This window comes from Paramormyrops kingsleyae, chromosome 22 (assembly GCF_048594095.1).
Source record: "Paramormyrops kingsleyae isolate MSU_618 chromosome 22, PKINGS_0.4, whole genome shotgun sequence".
Lineage (NCBI taxonomy): Eukaryota > Metazoa > Chordata > Actinopteri > Osteoglossiformes > Mormyridae > Paramormyrops > Paramormyrops kingsleyae.
Genome location: NC_132818.1, coordinates 19041091 through 19062158, shown reverse-complemented (window position 1 = coordinate 19062158; position 21068 = coordinate 19041091). Strand labels below are relative to the sequence as shown.

The window sequence follows — 21068 nt, the reverse complement described above, 5'->3', positions numbered from 1 at the left end:
CTTCCGGTGCGGGAGTCCCCGACGACCGGCTTGAGATTCCTATTAAACCTGTGGAGAATCAGGACAGCCTTACAACCAGTAATTCCTTGGCTCAAAGCGCCACCTGTTGGTAGCACGTAAAACATTTAAGTAAACGCACGAGTGAGGCCTTCGATTTCCTTTAATAAACAGAAAAGAAAACATATTACAAAATATCTTTACAGTCACAGGTGACCCAAAATCTGGCTCCTTATGTTCTACCACTTCTGAGCAGAAACAACAAAATCAATCTCAACTGTCAGCGTTAAACTTAAAAGTAGAAAAGAAAAAAAAACTCACGCACACCAGTGTTTGCTGGGTGGGGGGGGTGGATCTATGGCATGGGACATGAAAGGTTAACGGCCACTTGAGACAGAACATAAATCAGACAAATGCAAAGGGCAGGGGTCTCCTATGCCTTTGTTACCATGGTGATACCGGACAGCTGATAACATGTCCCACAGACATCTGAAAGCAAAGCGGGAGGAGTGGTGGAGCGAACCAACAGGTCAGGAAGCAAGGGGGGAGGGGGGGGGGAGTGACGGACAAACTCCACTGCAGCAACTTTGGCCCGAGACACCGGAAACAAAGAAAAATACAATTATGCTAGCCAAAACGCACTTTTTATATTAGGAGCCTTGCAATCACATGAGATGGGGTGGAGACAAAGTGGCTGGGATTTTCTGAGGATTCAGAAGGAGGCACGTGGACAATCAGGGGAGGTTCTCTGCATTTTTCAGTTGTATGTATTAGTACCCCCTGCAGCCACCCTATCACTCATATCTCCATGCATCCAGACAGACCCAGGGAACAGTGTCAAAACAACTGCCTGTAGAGAGAAGAGGGGAAAAAAGGAGGGGGGGAGGAAAACAAAACAAAGACTCCTGTACTCGACCCCCGCAATGGGAAAACACATTGAGATGCCTCACATCATTCACTCTGTGTGCAAACAATTCATGGCAGGTTACATTCTAGGGCTGCTCTCTGCCTTCGCCTCGATACACACGGATGCTCGCTTTAACCAGGTGCGTGAAGACTGTGGGCGGAGCCTCCTCCCAGGGGCCTTTGTAGGACAGCCCCGCAGCAGCTTGGCTGGGGGGGGGGGGGTGGGCACTTGGGGATTGGGGCTTAGCAGACTGCCCTCTGCAACGTCCCTCCAAAACCTTCGCTGTTTACATGCCCCTCACTGTCCTCTCTTCCCTGGTCCCTTCTTTTTTCATCTCAGGCAAGTGGAGTATGACCAAGTACTAAGCAAGCAGGTGTTCCACACTTGCTGTAACGCCGCCCCTGATTATTCAGGCTGCTCACATAGCGACAGACTCCTTGAGATGCCCGTCAGTAGGGTCCCCCTTTGCCCCTGCCCGTCCCTGGACCCTGTGCCTGGGGTTGGCTGTTACCCGGGAAGCCCTTGCTTCCCTGGTTCCAAGCCTCGTTACTAGGGAACCCAGGGGCCCCAGGCTTGGCTGGGGCCCCGTGAGCGAATCGGAAGTCCTGGTCCCGTGGGAATTGCGCTGCGGTGCTGAGGGTCGGGACGGGCTCACCACAGAGCTGGGTCTCTGGCGACTTTGTAGAGTCTGAGGGCTGAGTCCAGGACACGGGCGCCCCCTGCTGCTGTGAGGACCGTGCCGCAGCCCTGCCCTCCACAAACACCTCGTCTTTGTGGCCCGGCTGGCTGTCCTCTAGAAGCGGCCTGGGATCAGTGTCCGGCTGAGACAGTAACTGGAGGAGGGCAGCCGCTACCGCGGGGTTGATCTCCTCGCCCGCGTGCGACTCACCAGCTGGGTGGAGCGAGCCGAGGAAGGCGGGGGGGGGCCCTGGTGGGGAGGGGGGGCGTCTCTCTGAGGACAGAGCTCCCTGACCCACGCCGAGCGGCTTCCGCCTTCTGACTGCGCCGTCTGAATGGGGTCAAACACAAACACGGGTCAGTCACGCGTCGCCGGACCGAACACGCCTCCATCCTTATCTCACTCCACAATCTCAAGGTCAAGTCAGGCTGCTGAGATACAGACACTCCCTACCAGAAGTGCAAACTAAACACCATTTACACACACACAGGTTCAGGCGCAACACACGCTGTGGCTACAGTCACTCAAGGCATCGCATGAAAACGCAGGCGTCTATTTTAATCACAGCTTGCTAAACTGTGACTAGAATCTGCACTGGATCCTGTTCCATTTACAGCACAACTGACACACTGCAGTCCCCTTAAAATGCAGACATATTACACTGCGCAAAAAGAAAAAAGCACACTGTGAAATTGGTTATGAAGACCGAAGTCCTGTGGTTAAAGTACTAGACCTGGTAAACTAAAAGCACAAATTTCACAGTGTTCAAGACATATACAGAAACCGTAGCAGAATAATGTTCAGTCACATGACAGTAATCTTTTGAACTTAAAAACATGCTTCTGAATTGGATTACCCCCAAGCCACCCAACCCCCCCACCGGAACCGAATTCACCAAGATCGGACATCGATTTATTAATAATAAAAAAAGACCTTTCGCATCAATACACTAGGTGGCAGCACAGGGTTAGAAGAGGACTACGGTGAAGGAGGGTGTATTAGGGGGAGAGTGAACATGCCTGGAGAGGAGTCAGAGTTGGAGGAAAGTGCAGTTGTGGTAGCTCACATTTAACCACCACAGACTAACGGTGGTGATTAAATCGGAGGGGGGGGGGGGGGTCTGACAGCACGTGGTCGTCCCACATAGTATGGGGCAGAAACCTGGGTCATCCAATCACCGGTTGTTAGAAGACTAATCGACATGAACCCCCAAATGCGGATGCGGCGGGCATCTTGTGGGAAGCGTACAGCCACAGAATCGGTGCGAGAAGCTCAGCCTGGCTGCCCTGGGGGGGGGTTGCAGGGGCAGACAGAGGGAACCCCTCACATTTAATCCTAATCCTCACTCTCAAACACAGAAAAGAAAACACATAAAACATGATGAGAATGGAGAATATGGAGGAAAAAAGAAAAGACATGCAGTTGAGATCTATGGTTTAAAACATTTATTTTCAAATTATAATTTATTAGATTTTATGCATATAGACGTACAGACATGTTTTAAAAGAAAAACTTTAATAGAATGGAAAAAAAAAAACAGTGAACCCAGAAGCCTTGAGAGGGTGGGGTCAGGGAGTTAGCAGTACGTGTTTGTACACCCCCACTGGTGCACCGTGCCCCCCCAGCTTCGGACTGCGCCCCTCCCAGTCCACGTGACCGACCCCCACCCCCACCCGACAGGTGTGCAAGTGCTCCGCCTATCGTGACATTGTAGGGAGGGGTGAGTGTATGGGGGGGGGGTGGGCAGAGTGGCTTGATCCCCTAGTTGAACTTCAGCTCCAGCGACAATCAGTTTGCACATTGAAGTGTCCGTTAAAAAAAAAAAAAAAAAGAAAGAAACATTCATTTTAACAGTAGCGGATTTGTGCTTCTTTATAGCTGGAAAAATGTGTTTGCTTCAAAAATGTACAAATTCTAGAAAAGCTGACCCATAAAACATCAGAAGCCAGCATGGGGAGGGGCTGCGACACGCGGCTCCACTCTCGCCCGTCCCTGACCCCCCACGTGCTGGACATCAGTGCCCCGGTGCTCTCAGTGCCCCCTAGAGACTGAAGTCAGACTTGCCCTTGCGATCGGCAGCAGCGGCACCACGGGCGACGGGCTCCTCTGATTGGACGCCATTGCTCTCGTCGGCTTGCTCCGCCCCCTCGCCCGCCGGTTTAATCAGCTGCCCCAGCAGCAGCGCCAGGAAATTGGCCTGGTCCTCCTGGCTAAGGGCCGGGTCGGCCGGCGGGGCGGGCTCCGGGGGTTCGTCGGGCGCTCCCGCGGGCCCCTCCTCGGGCTCGGCTCTGAGCGGCGCCCCCTGCTGTTGGGAGGGCTCGCTGAGTACCGACAGCGACTGACTGAGGCTCTCCAGCTGCTGCTGGCTCTCGGGGTGGGCCGACACGCTGAGCAGCTGGGCCACCTGGGGGAGGCTCAGGTCCGTCTGCCTCTGCAGGAGGTTCAGGAGCACCGCCAGCTCACTCTGGTTCAGCTGCTCCGTGGCCGCGCCCAGACCTGGGGACACATGGGGGACAGAAGGGGGACAGAAGGGGGACAGAAGGGGGACGTCATGGGAGAGTCTCTATATGCCGTGTCCTTATCCGGTCGTGGGTTTCTCACCTGTAACAGGTGTACTGTGCTTCACGTGCTCCAAGGGGGGGGGTCATCAAAACAACCAATATTGCTGGGTTTGACTAAACTCACGGCACAATACTGCCCTCTCCAGCTCCCCCCGCGGCCTTAGCACCCGAATTGTCCTGTAACCCCCGGATAACAGGAATTTCGGGACATGTGTACACCCTGGGGCCCCCGGCCACGCGAGTATGACACCCTGGGGCCCCCGGCCACGCGAGTATGACACCCTGGGGCCCCCGGCCACGCGAGTATGACACCCTGGGGCCCCCGGCCACGCGAGTATGACACCCTGGGGCCCCCGGCCACGCGAGTATGACACCCTGGGGCCCCCGGCCACGCGAGTATGACACCCTGGGGCCCCCGGCCACGCGAGTATGACACCCGGGGCCCCCGGCCACGCGAGTATGACACCCATGGGGCCTCATACCTGGTCATCCTCGCCCTCTTAACGACGTTTGTCATAATGAGCAAAATATTAGGCTGACAGATTTTTTCAGGATTTGGGCCAAAATCCCAGACGCGCACGGCATCAGAAACCGTGGATAGAAGTGTCACCGCCTTCCGGTTACTGTGTCACCGCGGACCAGGCAATGACACATTCGCTAAGGACCTGCTACATGGGGCGAGACAAGTGAAGGAACGACAGACATGCTGGGGCCAGTCTGTCTGGAACCCCCTCCCATTCCTCCCACCTCTAGCTTAAGCGGACCTGCGGAGGCAAATGGGGGGGGGCATGGTGGTCGGGGGGCAGAAAGTGCCGCTCACCTGCCAGCTGATTGTCGCTGGTGCCTGAAGACTGCGAGCGGCCTGGGGCAGGCGCAGGTGGGGGCGCTCCAGCAGGGCTAGCCGGGGGCCGGCTGTTCTCTCCACTGGGGGGCCCAGCGGGGTCCTTGCGGGGCACTTTGGGCGCTGGCACATCCTCAGACAGCCCACTCTGGCGTTGCCGCCTACGCTTCTTGCTCCAGAGCTCATGGCAGTCCTGCCAGTGTGGGAGGCTACAGGGGGAGGGGGCCAGAGGTCATTGGGGGGGCGGCGAGGTCAGGGGTACATGCCACAACAGGTGGGGCACTCACTCGGGCGGGGCCATCTTGCTGGGCTCCACGTCGATCAGGAAGTCGCTGTGGAGGGCCTGTTCTGCCGTGCAGCGCCGCCCGGGGTCAAGGGTCAGCATGTGGTCTAGCAGGTCGAGGGCGGCGGTGGGCAGGCTGCAGGGGGAGGGAACAGGTGAGACACACACACGCACACACACACACACAGGCATGTGTGCTTGAGCACAAACACGTTTTGATTTCAACCCTAACAAAAATCACAAGGCAAAAAAATCTAACCAAAGGGAGAAAAACATTTAAGGAACCTGTTTGACAGGTACAATCTGCCTCCACAAAAAGCAGAAAGGCTCTCGGGAAGAATACCGCTTGTCTTTCGTGAGGATCTAAGTTTTCTGTTTGGACCTTCATGACGTTCATAGGGACAGTGCAGCTTGCAGATGAGACTACAGAAACCGCTCGACACGCGTGCACGTACAGGCATGCACACACTCAGACACGCGTGCGCGTACAGGCATGCACACACTCAGACACGCGTGCGCGTACAGGCATGCACACACTCAGACACGCGTGCGCGTACAGGCATGCACACACTCAGACACGCGTGCGCGTACAGGCATGCACACACTCAGACACGCGTGCGCGTACAGGCATGCACACACTCAGACACGCGTGCGCGTACAGGCATGCACACACTCAGACACGCACACAGAAGTGTTTGCATTCACACCGTTGTAGGGACCATCCATTCATATCTATGGGCAAAGCCGTAATCCTAACTGGCACCCAGCCCTAACCTCACAAACAAAACCCAAGACTTTCTGCCATTTTTGGTATTTGATTGCATTCAAAGATTTTTAGAAAACTGAGTTATCCCTTATGGGGATTGAGAAAATGTCAGTTTTTAGGCTGCGGGGACACTGGGTCCCCACTATGTATTATATACACATACAGATAGACAGACAGGCAGACACAGACAGACCGCCAGGCAGACAGACAGACCGCCAGGCAGACAGACAGACCGCCAGGCAGACAGACAGACCGCCAGGCAGACAGACAGACCGCCAGGCAGACAGACACCCACAAAGCAAACTCCTCGCGTAGCCTCCGCCTATACTGCTTCTTGGGCTTCATGGTGTTGAAGTAGGGTAGCTTGATGACATCGGGCCAGACCGCCGGGCAGGGGCTGCCACACAGGCGACTGCACAGGGGACACAGGGACGGTCACGCCGTGAATCAAATAATATAAACAAAATCACAGACACAATATGTAAACAGAAAAAAGAAGGTTCTTCCACAAGAGGGCGCCGTACCTGATTAGTTCCAGCTGGAGTAGTTCCTGATTGGCCTGGAAAATGGGCTTCTTCGTGAAGAGCTCTCCCAGGATGCAGCTGTAGTGGAACAGGGGGCGGAGTCACGAGCCTTTCACTGACACGCTACTTACCTGTACTGCGGAAAGGATGTTTTTATAAGCAGCTCGAGTGCTGAGGCTGTGAATGGGCAGCAATGGGGGGGGGGGGAATGCCTGTGTGTGTGTTTGGGGGGGGGGGTATTATCCAGCCGCAAGACTTAATAAATGCATTACAGAGGCAACTGGGACTTCAGTTTAAATTATAGAAGACCCCCATCAAATATTTAATTAGCTAAATTAGGGAAACATAGCTAAAAAACAAACCTCATGAGCTGAAACCCAAATAAATTAGTACATTTGTATAAATGGCGGAACAACGGTGACGATGGTGTTAATGTAGAATGAGGAAATTTAATTGGACATTTTAATTATTCAATAACAGATGGCACACAATAGTAAAAAGGTTTAAAGGCCATGATGAAACGCAAACTGCTACTATGTGATTTAAATGTTTGTCCCCCCCCTTGCCCCCCAACAGAGGACAACTGAGACAGGAAATAAAATTTAAATACACAGTGCAGATAAACTAGAGGGGAGATGAACAGATGAGCTAACTGCGAAGGGCACCGCCCACAAACACCTCAGAGAGATTTGATTGGATGTTTCCTAGAAAAAGCATCCAATGAGAAAGAATTATAGTATGCAGCAGTGGCTTGGCGAGCATGGGATTGAGAGTGAGAGGGGAGGCTGTTGATTTGCGTGCATCAGAGAGGACAGGACATGTGCAGGTGGTGTGTGTGTGTGTGTGAGAGAGATGGGGGGGGCACTGACCCGCAGCTCCAGACGTCGATGGCCGGGGAATACCTCTCCTCCCCCAGGAGCAGCTCGGGGGGCCGATACCACAGTGTTATCACCTTGTTAGTGTAAGGTCGGCTGTGGGGGGCAGGAGCGAGGCAGGGACAGTTACACCCGTGACAAACAGCTGAGTGCAGCTGCTCTGAAAGGCGGCACACATGCTTAGCACAGCAGTCAGACGTGGGCGCCCTCGCTGTTTGCTGATCGCTGACCGCGCTGGGAGATCAGCGTACGGTCCGGCCGTAGGACTCACCTCTCCTCCGAGTTGTAGAGGCGGGCCAGACCGAAATCCGCCAGCTTGATCTGACCGCTGCGGAGAAGGGGGAATAAACTCCCGTTAGCCCCCATTTGGGAGACGACGTCCCAACACCCCCCACCCCTCCCCCGCCCGAAATTCAGCTGGCACCTGTTGTTGAGCAGAATGTTGGAGCACTTGATGTCCCGGTGCAGGAAGTTCTTCTTGTGGCAGTAGTCCAGGCCCTCCATCAGCTGCCGCATGAAGCTGCGCACATGCTCGTGCGAGAACTGCACCAGGCCCGACTCCAGCAGCCCCATCAGGTCGTGGTCCATGTACTCGAACACCAGGTAGAAGGCACCTGGAGTGGAGCGGGGCCTGAACTGAGACTGCTAGAACCCCAAAAGCTTTCCTACAGTACGCGCGCGTGTGCGTGTGCGCGTGTGTGTGTGTGTGTTCATTCATTTAGTACTACAGGTGACTGATATTATCTAAAGGCACTTTAACCTATTTATATACAGACAGCTCTCGACTATAAAATTAACTGGACTCGACTAAATATCAGACACACAGAGTTCATGCAAGGCGACATGCATAAATTACATTTCATCCTTTGGTTTAATATGTGTTCTTCAGCAGGTATTGCAATACATTTCTGGCTTACGTGATTTTTGCTACAAGGTGTCTTGAATGGCACGGTGGGTGGGTGGTGGGGGCGGTAAATCTGACGTGCGTAAAATATGACTCTCATGTTTGTGTGCGTTTCCAGTTACTGGAATTTTAACAGGGAAATTCTAGTACGGTGTCCCAAGATACAACAGCAGTGCCCCCTCGCTCAATGAATGATCTGCTCTCAACGCAGAACAGGGGAACGAACACGTAGAATGTAGAATGAACATGGAGAATCAGGAGCCAGCAGCTGTCTTAGGTCTCGTTTACCTGTGAGATACGATGCGATCCCCTCCCCTCCTTAAATACACGAAACAAGCCCCGCCTACCTTTGTCCTTCTTGAAGTCCAGGGCGTCCTGCTTGTCCGTGACGATCTCCTTCATGTTCACCACGCTGCGGTGGTTGAGCTGCCTGAGAATCTTGATCTCGCGGATGGCTGTGATGGGAAAGCCCTCCTTCTCGTTGTCCAGGCGGACCTTCTTCAGGGCTACCAGTTCGCCTGGGGAGGGACGGTGAGAGCGCGGTGACGGCCAGAGCCCGACTGACCCACGGAAGGGTCTGAACAGTCATGCAACTCAACTTCAAGCAAGAGGGGGGGGTGGGAGAATGGTGAGGTGCAGACCTACCCGTGTCCTTGTCCTTGGCCTTGTACACCTGGCCGTACGTTCCCTCTCCGATGATGCCAATGATGTCAAACTTGTCCACACACCGCTTGCCCCAGTCGCTCTGGGTCTGCTTGCGCTCGCCGTAGCGGGGGCAGCAGAACCTGGTTCGCCGGTGATGGGGGAGAGGGTTGTAAGGGTCTGAGGAAGCCACTGGTTTTGCCCAAACCATAAAAGACCAGCTGGAAACTAGCAGTTTGATGGTGTAGCTTCTTGTGTTTGGGTTCAGCCCAGGAGAAGGGCTACTTTTGGTTCCCATGCCATTGACCATACCCCCCCCCCCCCAAACTCACTTTGGTCTCTTCTTGAAAACAGGCTGCAGTGAGGGTGGGGCCTTTTGGACAGGAGACTGAGGGGGTGACGAGTCTCCACCGGCCAGAATGGGGGGTAGCGGAAGGTCGCTCAGTAGCGGCCTGCTCCGCATCTCCTTCTCCTTCTTGTGCGGTCTTTGTGGGGGGGTCTTCTTTGGGCTTCGGGGGTGAGAGAGGGAACATGGAGACGCAACACTGAACAAGAGGAAATGATGGACATTAACACCTAAAACCTAAAACCATTTCATTTCTCCACGTTCCTATTCTGGCTGGAAAATTCTAAACGGGGACCGTCGGCATCTGTGCCGGCAGAACGGGAAGCCGGCATGGAAATCCGGTCCGCGGGACATGTTCTGAGAGAGACACTGCTTTATTTCTGTCGACAGCCACATGGCAGTGCTTGTTGCGGGGGTGGTCGGCGGGGAGCCTGCAGCTTTTGATTCGGCCACACAGATACAGAAAAATCACTAACACTAACAGGCGGGGCTGTTGGTGAGTCAATACAGCAAGGGGCTTATGGAGAGGAGTCAGAGCACGGAGCGAGTCAGCGTGTTGGCGACTCACCTGTCCTGGTCCCCCAGCAGCATGGGCGGCAAGGGCAGGGGGGGCAGCGTGGAGGTCTTCATGGGGGGCGGCTGCCGGGCAGGACTGCGCGCCGGCAGCACCGCTGGGGATTTGGGCTGAGCTGCCGAGGACGAGGAGGAGGAGGAGGAGGAAGGGGTCGTGTGAGTTGAGGCGGGCTGTGCGACCTCTGCGAGGGGCAGAGGTGGTTGATGTAGCGCGGCGGGTGACGGGGGCAGAGGAGGGGGCAGGGGAGGGGTCTGAGAGGGAGGGAGCGGAGGTGGAGGGGAGGAGAAGGGTGGCAAAGGCGGGGCCGAGGTCTTCTCGTCTCCACGCTGATTGGCCGGCTGGAGAGGGGTGGTGGCTGGGGGCGGGGCTTGGGGCGGAGCCTGAGGAGTCGGGTCAGCTGGAGGGGCCTTCTCCCTGTCGGGGGGCTCAGGCTCTGGTTTCACGGGCCGCTTTGCGTTGGGGGAGGATGTGCGGGCGGCTGCCGCCGCGGCGGCCTGCCGCTCCTTCTTCCGCCGGCTGAGCTCGGCACCCAGACTGGAGTTGAGCGGCAGGCAGGAGGTGGATGGGGAGCGGCTGGGGGGGCGGCTGCTGTGGGAGCCGCCCCCGCCCCCCGCCGACGAGTGCTTCTTGTTACGCGAGCGTGAGGAAGAGCGCCGGGAAGAGGACGAGGAGAAGGGGCCCGGTGAGCGGCTCCGGGAGCGAGCAGAGCGCCTGTGAAGACAGAAAGGGAGGCGCGGCACTTAACGGCGTGGCTAGAGGGATTCAAACAAACTGATACACAGTGAAAAGGTTTGGACGACTAGAAACATTTAAGTAGCTGGTCTAGATTTTGGACATATTAGTCATTGTTAAGCAAAAAAAAAAAATTTGTAGACCAATTCTCTACCGTCCTCAGGAAGCCAGTGCCGGCACTCGTACTGGGGGGGTGAATTTCATACCCAGTATTTTAGCATCTCTCCAATCCCCCAGAAACACTAACTGTCAGCCGAGTGCAACAGTCAATCCTGAGAAAGTACATTTTGTTCAAGTTCAACCGCGAATCAAGCAGTAGCCCTTAAAGGGCTATGTGGACTTTATGCTTGTTTTTCACAGAGGGGTGTGGACCCAATGCCTGGTGAGGGATGAGGCCCAGTGAAATAGGGCGACGCCCGTCTCATTCGGCTCCGCACGGCAACAAGAACCTGCAGGTTCCTACTCTCTAGATCAGCAGTTAAATACTTCACAAATTAATTTGTTATATGTCTGAAGAGATTTGGAACACCCAACCACAAAGTTGCGCATATACTCAGCGCAGTGGAAACCAAAGGGCATGCATCGCATTTTATGCACATGCGGCAGCGATCACCAAACACAAGCTATTTTTTTAAAATAAATCAGTTCATCACATTTGTCAAGGTGAACGTCACACTACCGACATCTCATTTCCCCAATTAGAAAATCTAAAATTTGAAGATATTAACACTGATTTGTAAAATGATGCACTGAAATATAAACTGCATTAAAAGAGAACCCCCCCCCCCCCCGGCGACACTTTCGAAGAGGCTTCACAACGTACAGCTTGATGCCGACCGCAGTAACTGAGAGGGACGGCTGCTTTTTAAAAGGCTCTCATGAAACAGCCTCTTATAAAACAGACACCGGTCTTGACATGAAATCAAGCAGGAGGCCTGCAAACCACAATAACATCTTAGTGCTGCCTTCCGCAAGCTCTGCCGTCACCAGTCAAGGTGCCTGCTCCCCCTAGTGGCCACGCTGAGGATGGCCGGGAGTCGGGCTGCATTTGCAAAGTTAGACCACTGCACGATATCACATTCACTGCTTTTTCTTAACTTTCAGACTACAACCAGGTTGAGGCCTTCGCTGCTACTTCGTCCTCACAGTTGGTCTAAAATGCAGGTCTGAAGCATCTCTACACGTGGTCCAGCTGTTCGCATTAAGCAGGCAGTGGGGGGGGGGGGGGGGCGCCATGCTGCATCACTGGGCTCTCACACTGGCTTGGAGGTTTGCATATTTTTGGGCGTGGATTTCTTCACGGTCCTCCGACAATCGGAAGACGTGCAACTAGGCAAACTAACATTTCTAAATTGCCCATAGTATGAGTAAGTGCACCGTGATGGATAAGCATGCTGTCCAGGGGGGGGGGGGGGGGGGGGGGGTGTTCCTTTGCCTTATGCCCTCTGCCATCTCAGAGGGGGACCATCCCAAAACTCCGACCCAGACAAGCAGATTAACTAGGAAGCTGCTGAATTCATGGTCAGCCATCACCTTATTCACAAATGAGAATGACACAGCTAAAAGGTGCTGCAATCAAATTAAGTAATTATGTTTGGCGAGGTTCATCTACAGATGCTTACAAAACCCTCTCTAAACAAAGAACACGTAGACCACAACCTTGGAACTGCTCAAAACAGACCAAAGGAAACTATTTTCTACAAATATAAAGAATAATTCTGAGAAGTAAATATCACTCACTTATTCAGCTCACAAAGGACCCTCTAAACCTATGACATGGAGGTCGTCAGTCTGTACTAGAGAACTGATGGAGGAAAAACTGCTTTGTGAAACATCCAATAGTGTTTGTGCCCTTCAGGGGCGAAAAGTAAAACATTAAAGACATTTTCTCAAAGACATGTAACCCAGCACTGCCTCCCTCTACATCTGAATGGTTGTAAGAAAAAAAAACTACATTTATTTACACAGCTTAAGCAGTGGTCAGTGGTTTGACGCAGCACAAGGTGCCACGGAAATTCACAGAGAAGGTGTGAGGAGGTAAACTAGGGGAAGAAGGAGCTTTCATGAAAGAAACGCTCTTTAAACTGCAGATCACACTACGCCTCTTTTACAGAACACAACGGCAGAAAATATTACTGTGAATTAGTGCTGCACTGTTCACCGGTTTTAATTTCCCGTACGGTATGAATTTTTCATTTCAATTTATCACTGTACTAATTATTAAAATCATGCCAGTTAAGCAAGCATGTTGTCACCATGCTAAATATTTGGTAATAATCAATAAAACGTGTCTATAGAGCTAAATATATGGTTATAATCGATTAAACAATGCGCTATCTAGCTAAATGTACATCATTACATGTCAGTGAAACACTTAATTAGATACATGATTATAACAAAAAAAAAACTTGTTTTTGAACTGACTGTACATTAATAACTTCATAAATCATGTCAGTTATGCCATCAAGCTAAATGAAAATGATTTTTTATAATTAATAGGGGCGGGAAAATATTTCAAAATATTTCAATATTTTATGATTAATTGCGATCCTGGTTGCAATTAAATTTTTATTACCACAAAATTCCAAGAATGATCCACTTAATTTATGCCTTTACCTCGTGACTTGAAAATATTTTTGCTGCATTTTACTTGTATCTGTCCTCTTATCATATAGGTGGCGCTACTTTCTCTCTCACCTACAGGAGAGTTGCAACAGTATTGCAAAATTGCCTTGTGCCGCCATCTTGGTGCATTGTCAGTCATGGTAATGGAGTACTCCGAGCACGTGAATGCAAGCAAGTCAAGTCGGGCTTTATTCTCACACCAGTCACTTTCATTACACTGCTCATGGTGTCGTGAAATACCTAAAAGCTAAATTAATAAAACAAAGCAAATGATGAGACTATTACTGATTATCTGTTTTTTTTCCATTCCCTAAACATCGTGGGTAATTCTGAAGCAAACAAAAGCAGGTATAATTTATTTATTTCTGGCTGGGTTCATGAACTGCAGAGGGAAGTGTGAATTAAATATGTTGGTGCATTTCATGGGTAAGCACAAGAATAAATGTCATACTTATATATTGTTTTTCCTTATCTTATTTTTGTCATGTAATGGCAACAATTACGGTGCTTTGCAATGTCACCCTATAGTGCTGTGCTTGTAGTCGTTTTTACAACAGATCTGGTTTGATTGCACATTAATGAATGCCTTAAACATAGACTGAATGGTCTCAAGACTGAATCCAATCGGGCACTTGAATTGAAATCGAATCTTATTGTGAGATCAGTGGCCAGTACTACGAAGCAGGGTTACTGGCTTATCGGGGTAACTTGTTGGATTTAAGGTACCACAGTTTATATGGACTATATATATTCGTTCACTTACATTTTGCCCAGACTACCTTAAATCCGACAAATTACCCCGATCAGCCAGTAACCCTGCTTCGTAGTACAGGCCCCTGGGCCAATTCCCAGCCATGAACAATTCCTGTATAAGATTCTAATTTATGTCTTGGCACATGTATTTAAGTTAAAGTACTTCTGAAACATGGCATGTGAGTTTTAGACATTTTTATTTTAAGCTATTCTTTTCAGCCAGAAGTCATTTTATGTGCTTTGAAAGACAGATGGTGTTTTTTTTAAAGAAGTATACTCATACATTCTTCAAATAAAAAGATTTTGGTAAACAAGCCTTTGGCCTTTGGTGGTTTTCACAATGTGTCCAGTGACTCAGCATTTGTAAATTTGTGTTCCATTTAGAGCTTTTTAAACATCTCTCCAAATATGAAGAGCTGCTATCACCATTTACCTATCGGATTGATATCTAATCAGAATCTAATTGAATCAGACTGAATCGAATGGTTAGCTTGGGAATCAGAATCGAATTGGGTTATCTGTGCCAATACCCAGCCCTAACAATGTATGAAAACACACCTTTTTAAAAATACTCATAAACGTATTTTATTAATGCAAACACTTGCTGCCGCAATATGGGTGAAATTAGGGGGGGAAAATACAGTGAAAATGTGAGAATCTTAAAAAAATATCGTGATACAAATTTTTGCCCGTACCTCCTAACACTAGTGAATATTCCAGTATATTAAAAAGGCTGCTTGGGTTAATTCATCTTACAGCATTTCATGTTGCTCATATATATAAAAAAAAAAATCCACAGATTAACGGTTCATGGTGATCACACGTGTCCCACACTCCTGTTTATCAGCGACTGCATCGTGCTCCTCTACTAGTAAACAAACTTTGTATTACCTGATAGTGCTGATGCAGATTTAAGCATCTAATTTAAATCACACCGGGGTGTGTTTCTGCATGTCTGGAATAAACTGATGTTACTGCAGCTTCCAGCCTCAGAGCATTTCTTTGTGTGTGAGAATACTCACGGTGACAGTGACATGTTGAAAGCAGCATACCTCCGCGGGCCGACGCAAGGCAGGGGGAAGGAAATGGGCAGGCTGTGATTCACTGTAGTTAACGCGCTAATGCAACAAGCAGCCTTGGTCGGACTGGAAAATGGATGGGGGATTTGCTTCTTGTGAGTCTGCAAAGCAGAGACCGCACGCCCGGCTCGCTGGGGATGACAGAGCAGACGCACGGGTGACTCGTACTGCTCTGGACGGCTGCGGACACTGCAGGCCGCACAGGTGACATGCCCTGTATCCCTCTAACAGGCAGAAAGCTGGTACAACTGTTAGGGCTGAAAGCCTAGACTTGCCCCATAAAGGCCGGACTTTACAGGAATAACTTCCAGAGCAGTGTTTACCATTTCGGCAAAATCGCAGCCGCAGGAAAACAATCGTTCAGCCCCATCAGTTACATTTCAAAGGCTGATCTTTTAAAAAGTACCAACAAAGTGGGAAAACATACAAAGCACTGCACCTTAAATATGGTTTTTGCAAGAGCAAAGCTATCTGCAAAACTGCATGTGAAAGGAGCAGTTTTATGGGTCAGACACAGGTCACGATCCACCGCATCCTGTACAGCCTTTCACCTGTTGGTTAAGTCCGACGCATAATTTTAGTGCTTAAATAATTTATGAACCGGGGTGTAGCTAGAAATTCTGGGGCCCCCCGTTTCGGTTGGCAATTTCAGTCTGAAGAAGGAAGAGTAGACAGACCCCACACAGTGTCGTGCCCCCTGAATCTGCCAGGGCATCCATGACTCTGCGGCAGCCCAGATGGAGAATGACCCTAACCCTTCTATCGACATACCACTAGCCCAAAATGAGAGTGTGACTCACTTCAAGAGAGTCCAAAAATTACAAGCTGCCCTGAACACAACTTCCTGTCAGTACCGTGGATGACATCCAGACCTGGGTTTAGAATAGGGCCGCCAAGACGAGGTGACGGCGGAGGGTTGGGCTGTGAGAGTGACCCCAGTGAGTCACATGCTGGGCTCATGCAGGTCGAACTCTGGTGGGTGGGGCTGCAACACTCAGCCCCCAGACGACTGGTCACATGCACGAAGCTCCTTGAACAGGCAGGCTGGCACGAAACCCCATTTCTCCACTCCCCCCTCCCCCTCAGCCCACTCCGTCTGACATGGGCCGGCCTTAGATCTACATTACGGCAAAGAGCTTAGCTGGAACTCGGAAATGACAGGGGATCGTGTGCGACACTAAAATCACTCCCCGCTTCAGTCTGCTCAAAGGAACCATTTTAGCCCACGGGGGGTTGAGCACAGAGCTGAATGTCCACCAGCATCATAAGAGGCACCATCGTGAGAAGGTAACGGCAATAATAAAACTAATGGAAATCGGTGCAAGATGTTAATTACACTAATAATTTAGCTTCCCCTTCATGGACCTTGAGAGTTGGAAAAAATTTTGGCTGGGGACAATTAGCCCCCAAGGAGTAATTTGATATTTTCAGGGGGGCAACACACTCTCACCTTTTGAGACTATGAAGGTGTAATTATGGAAATTTGGCTAGCTCAACATGTCCCTATGGTTAAAAAGAAAACGAAAAAGAAAAATCAACGCTAATTAAAATCTCCCAAACCAAACAAATGAGTAATTAAATTTCACCTGCTTGTTAGGACATTTTTTCTTTTTTTTAGATATAAAACTCTAGAGTTAGACACATTCTGTGGTCATCAACAACCTGCTGAGAGAGACTGGAAGTAAGCGAACAGCACTGATTACAGCGACTCGTCTCAAGCTGTGGACACGTACTACCGCACCATTAGCGTTACAGTTTTGGACCCGGACGTTTTAACAGTCTGACAGTCTAACTCCTAACCCACGGAGTGTCGTGTTACTAAGCTGCCAGTCCCACTAACCCAGTCACAGTCACTGCCGTGGAGGGTTGGTGTTAGTAATGATTAACCCCCGCCACCGCTGGTCACCCCGTGGTCTCATACCGCCATCCAGTGCTGATGGAACACCGATTCGCGACAGGACAAGAACATACTCCCCTTCCTACAGCCTCTGGTCAAGGTCCAGCAGACCGCCGAGCACAATCAAAATGGCCGACGAGGTGGTTATTGATCTTCCTTCCTATTATGGGGCACTAAATAGAAGTATTTGCAGCCCTTGTAGGATTACATGGAAATGATGCAGCAAATAGTGTGATCTAAAACTTTAGAAATGAAAAGACTTCTGTGTGTCACGACTGTCAACAGCAGGAATAAGTGATACTGAAATTAAACACTAAGCCTCAACAAACCATGTGCTAAACAGCTGCTATTCAACTTACACATCTAAATGTGATTTTCCAGACTGGTTTCCCTAATACTTGAATAAAGACCTAGAACCATCTGAACACATTGTATGTCCTTTATGGCTTATGGGAGAGCCAACCACTGCGAAGCAATGCATGCTGGGAGAACCAACCACTCCAAAGCAATGCATGCTGGGAGAGGCAGCCATGTGCTGCTGACAGTCAGTGACCTCAGTTTTCCCCAAGAGGCCACAGCTGACAACAAATGTCACCCGTCCCAACCCCCCACGTCCGGCCTGCCCTGCAAACACACACCTATCACAAGAATCTAAATCACACCCGAAACATTGAGGGCCCATGTTCAGTTCTGGAAATATCATGACAAAGGTAATGTCACACCTTTCCCACGGTCCTGGGCTGCTACGTGCCACAAAGCACGATCCCACTGCCCTGTGGCACCATGCGGCGGCCTACAGCAATGGCCCACGGATCTCCCCAACTACCTCAGACTATCAAGAACCACAACCTGGACCTTGACGCGAAGACATGTCGGGCGGCATTGAAGCCATGGCATCTTTGTGAAAAGTGTCAAGCGTCGAGTCAAAGCCAACTACCTTGGGTGGTCACCCTACGGCGGACGCAACTTCCTGAAAGACCACATGCCTTGACGGGCGCGAGTAACGACGGAGCGGGATGCGGCTGTGCCGTACTCACCGGGACATGGGGCTGATGCTGGAGGACCTCCGGTTGCCATAGGGACTGAGCGAGGAGCGTTTCCTGGAGGAGTAGGGGCTGCTGTCGCGCTCGTAGCTGGAGGAGCGCTGCCGGCCGCCGTAGGGGCTGTCTGAGCGCTGCCGGCTGCGCCTTGACACCTCCCGGTACGGGCTGGGGCTCTGCTGGGCCTGTCGCCGTCGGTGGTGGTAGCTCTCCTCCACGTCGAGGCTATAGCTCCCACCCAAGGGGCTGTCAGCACCTCCCCCCTTGGGGCTGGGGGACTGGATGGAGGCGAGGGCCTTTCTGCGAGGGCTCCCCCTGGAGGACGGCCGGCCCTTGGGACTGGCCTTGTAGCTCTTAGACGACTTGCGGTGGCTCTTGTCGGCGCGCTCCTTCTGCGAGGAGCCGTGGTCCCCGCGGCCCTCGCGCCGCTGCTGCTTGTCCTTGCGCGGCTTGGCGGAGGGGCCGCCGTCATCCTTGCTGCGCGACGACGAGGACGAGGATGCCGTGCTGCTCACGCTAGCCCCAGGCTGGGCCAGCACACTCTGGGGCAGCTTGGCCCGCTTCAATACCAGGTCCCCCTCTATCTGGCCCGGCTGCCGGGCCCCAGATGACAAGGTGGCCACGGAGGCCACTTTCTCCTTACTTTTCCCTGAACTTCCTTTTTCCCGGTCCTTGCTGCTCTTTTTCTTGGAGCTGCCGCCGGACTCAGCCGAGTCTTTAGCTCTGTGCGAGTCTTTGGACTTCTTACGGGGGTGCCTGTGCTTGTGTCCCCGGCCGTCCCTACTCCCGCCGGCCCCGCCCTCCTCGTCCTTACCGTAATCCAAGTCCGCCTCCAGCCTCTCCCCCCCTCTACGGTCTGCAGAGGGGCGGGATGCGGGGGGGTCCGAGAAGGTGTCCGAGTCCGAGCTGATGTCGTCATACTCAACAAGTGGCTTGATGGCGCTGACGGCAGGAGGCGGTGCGGAGCCCTGCGCCGCAAAGGCGGCCGCTGGGCTCAGCGCCGACGACTCCCGGCCGTGCTTAGACGACTTGTGCCGCTTCCGCTTGGAAGAGGAGGAGGACGACGAGGAGGAGGCGGACGACTTCGAGTGGAGTTTGCCGTCTCTGCTCGTCATGTTGGCGGCCGAGGAGTGCGGCGACAGCAGCGGCTGATAAGCCCCGCCGGTGCCGCTAGCTGGCGGAGGCTGCAGTGAGGCGCTGGGGTCCGGCTTCCTCTTGCTTCCATGGTGTCGGTCTGACCCGGGCATTCCTCACGTCAGCGGCGATCCGTCTCCCAATCGCGGGCCTACGCAGCCGAGACAATACATTAACGGCAGAACTGCACTCCAAAAATCCGGTTAAAAAGATCATTAAACAAAAAAAAACGTTTACAAAGCAAACAACAAAAAAAAGTATGCCCACGTTCCGTCCTTATGCTTTATCCGAGTTAATCCCAGTCAGGTCAGTAGCATGTTTCTGGCGTTTTGTACAGAAAAAAAATCAGCTAGGAACCAAAAAATACGCTACTTAATATGATCGGCTCAGCGTGTTGCAAGTTTTAATAGCCGGTTACAAAGAGACAAGTCGGAGAATGGAGCCCGGTCTCCCCCGTTTCGCTTTGGTTAGCCAGCGCTGCTGTAGCTAGCTAGGTCGCTAGCTTTTCGTAAAAAACGAAAAGGGGGGAAAAAAGCAAACCCCCTTTTCAAACAGCCACCTTTAGCCTTCTGTAAGGCTTTAGCAAAGGTGGCGGCTCCTTCAGTTTACGTTGAGTTCGGAAACAAGTAGTAGTCCATGATGAATGGGCAATATTGTTTCACAGAACTGAAAATGAAAACTTGACCCGGTTGGTACTGTTTACATGTTCGCTTTAATTTTCAATTTTATCTCATTATATTTGATGTTTGGTAAGAAATTATAGTATATTCATGTGCAGAAGATGTCCCAGTTTATTTATAGTGGCCCTGGGAATCGACCAGGCCTGCATTTAGGGCGATGTTTGCGGATATAAGAACACCCACTGCCCCTGCTGTTATGAGGAGAGGACAGTCGCCATTGTGGCTCCTCCTACGAGCTTCAGCTTCTGTACTCCTCTTGCTCGGAAGCCGGAAGTCTCGGTCGCTGTCAGTCTTGACGGTAACTCGGCAACAACCTTTTTTTCCCCCAATGCGACGCCCGCCCTCTGTTCTTGGCGCGCTGCTGTGACAACCCTCAACCTGCAGGGGGCTTCGACATAAACTACTGTAGTTGTGAAAGTTGCACACACAAAAAAAAACCCCGGCTGTCTCACGACAACCGCAATCTTCTATGTAAGACCCCATTCATATTAACCAAGCATCAGTCCAGCATTTGTAATAAAAAAGAAAAGGCTGCTGATAGGGAAATGTTTGTGATTTTATTATAGAAAAGTCCATAAGTCATCGAAGAGTTCCAAACAAAATCAAATTAGCTACCGCGCAAGTTTCCAAATCAGTATTTTAACGTCATTACCACGTTTAAGTGTTACGTATAAGTACACCATTACCAAAAAAATCTCTAATATCTACCTATATATGACACAGCAACGTTGAGCCAGAGACTAAAGAATATTAATCTAGCGCTGAAATTGCAGAGGCCTCAGTCTATCTAAGCCCTACCACAGAAGCAGACTAAAATGATCGAATCAAGTGTCCTTCTTACACGGTAACCGAAACCAATGTATGAAGCGGAGCCCTTCCTAGCTAATTAGCGCAAAAATCCGCAAATACAAACCAGGTGCGAAAAGCTTGCCAGTAACGATCTTTACTCGCTGGCTACCTCTCTACTGTAGCTTGCTGTAACGACGGCGTTCGTTCCTCTCCCACGAAATATAACAATCTAAAAAAAAAGTAAACGTAGGTTAATATCATTACAATCGCACGTTTCACCTTCTATCTTCATCAGTGATGAGTTGTGTCGCCGAGATCTTCCGAAATTAGCTATATCTAGCTTTTTAGAAAAATCACATGATGAGCAAGAAAGCTTGCTAGCTAACTAAAAGCATTCCCTGCAGGCAAGCTTGTTCTTTTGTCGCATGTTGATGACGTAC

The 21068-nt window shown here is 51.1% G+C and overlaps 1 protein-coding gene across 6 annotated transcripts; it reads right to left on the bottom strand.

Annotated features, from left to right (window-relative positions):
• Window positions 1-341: 341 nt before the first annotated feature.
• On the bottom strand, window positions 342-21042 carry cdk12 (cyclin dependent kinase 12). Of its 6 annotated transcripts, none has more exons than XM_023835457.2 (15): window positions 19427-21042; window positions 18023-19310; window positions 9894-10610; window positions 9312-9524; window positions 8983-9122; window positions 8685-8855; window positions 7858-8047; window positions 7705-7761; window positions 7428-7529; window positions 6559-6636; window positions 6330-6446; window positions 5273-5404; window positions 4965-5194; window positions 3648-4079; window positions 342-1913 (listed from the first exon to the last, which is right to left on the bottom strand). In XM_023835457.2, exons 2-15 carry the CDS (start codon window positions 19270-19272, stop codon window positions 1354-1356), a joined length of 4389 nt encoding a protein of 1462 aa, XP_023691225.2. In that variant the 5' UTR covers window positions 19273-19310; window positions 19427-21042; the 3' UTR covers window positions 342-1353. The 6 variants fall into 6 exon arrangements, with proteins under 6 accessions (XP_023691225.2, XP_023691227.2, XP_072561244.1 ...); XM_023835459.2 differs by having other exon boundaries at window positions 20023-21042; XM_072705143.1 differs by having other exon boundaries at window positions 20753-21042.
• Between the last annotated feature and the right edge of the window lie 26 nt (window positions 21043-21068).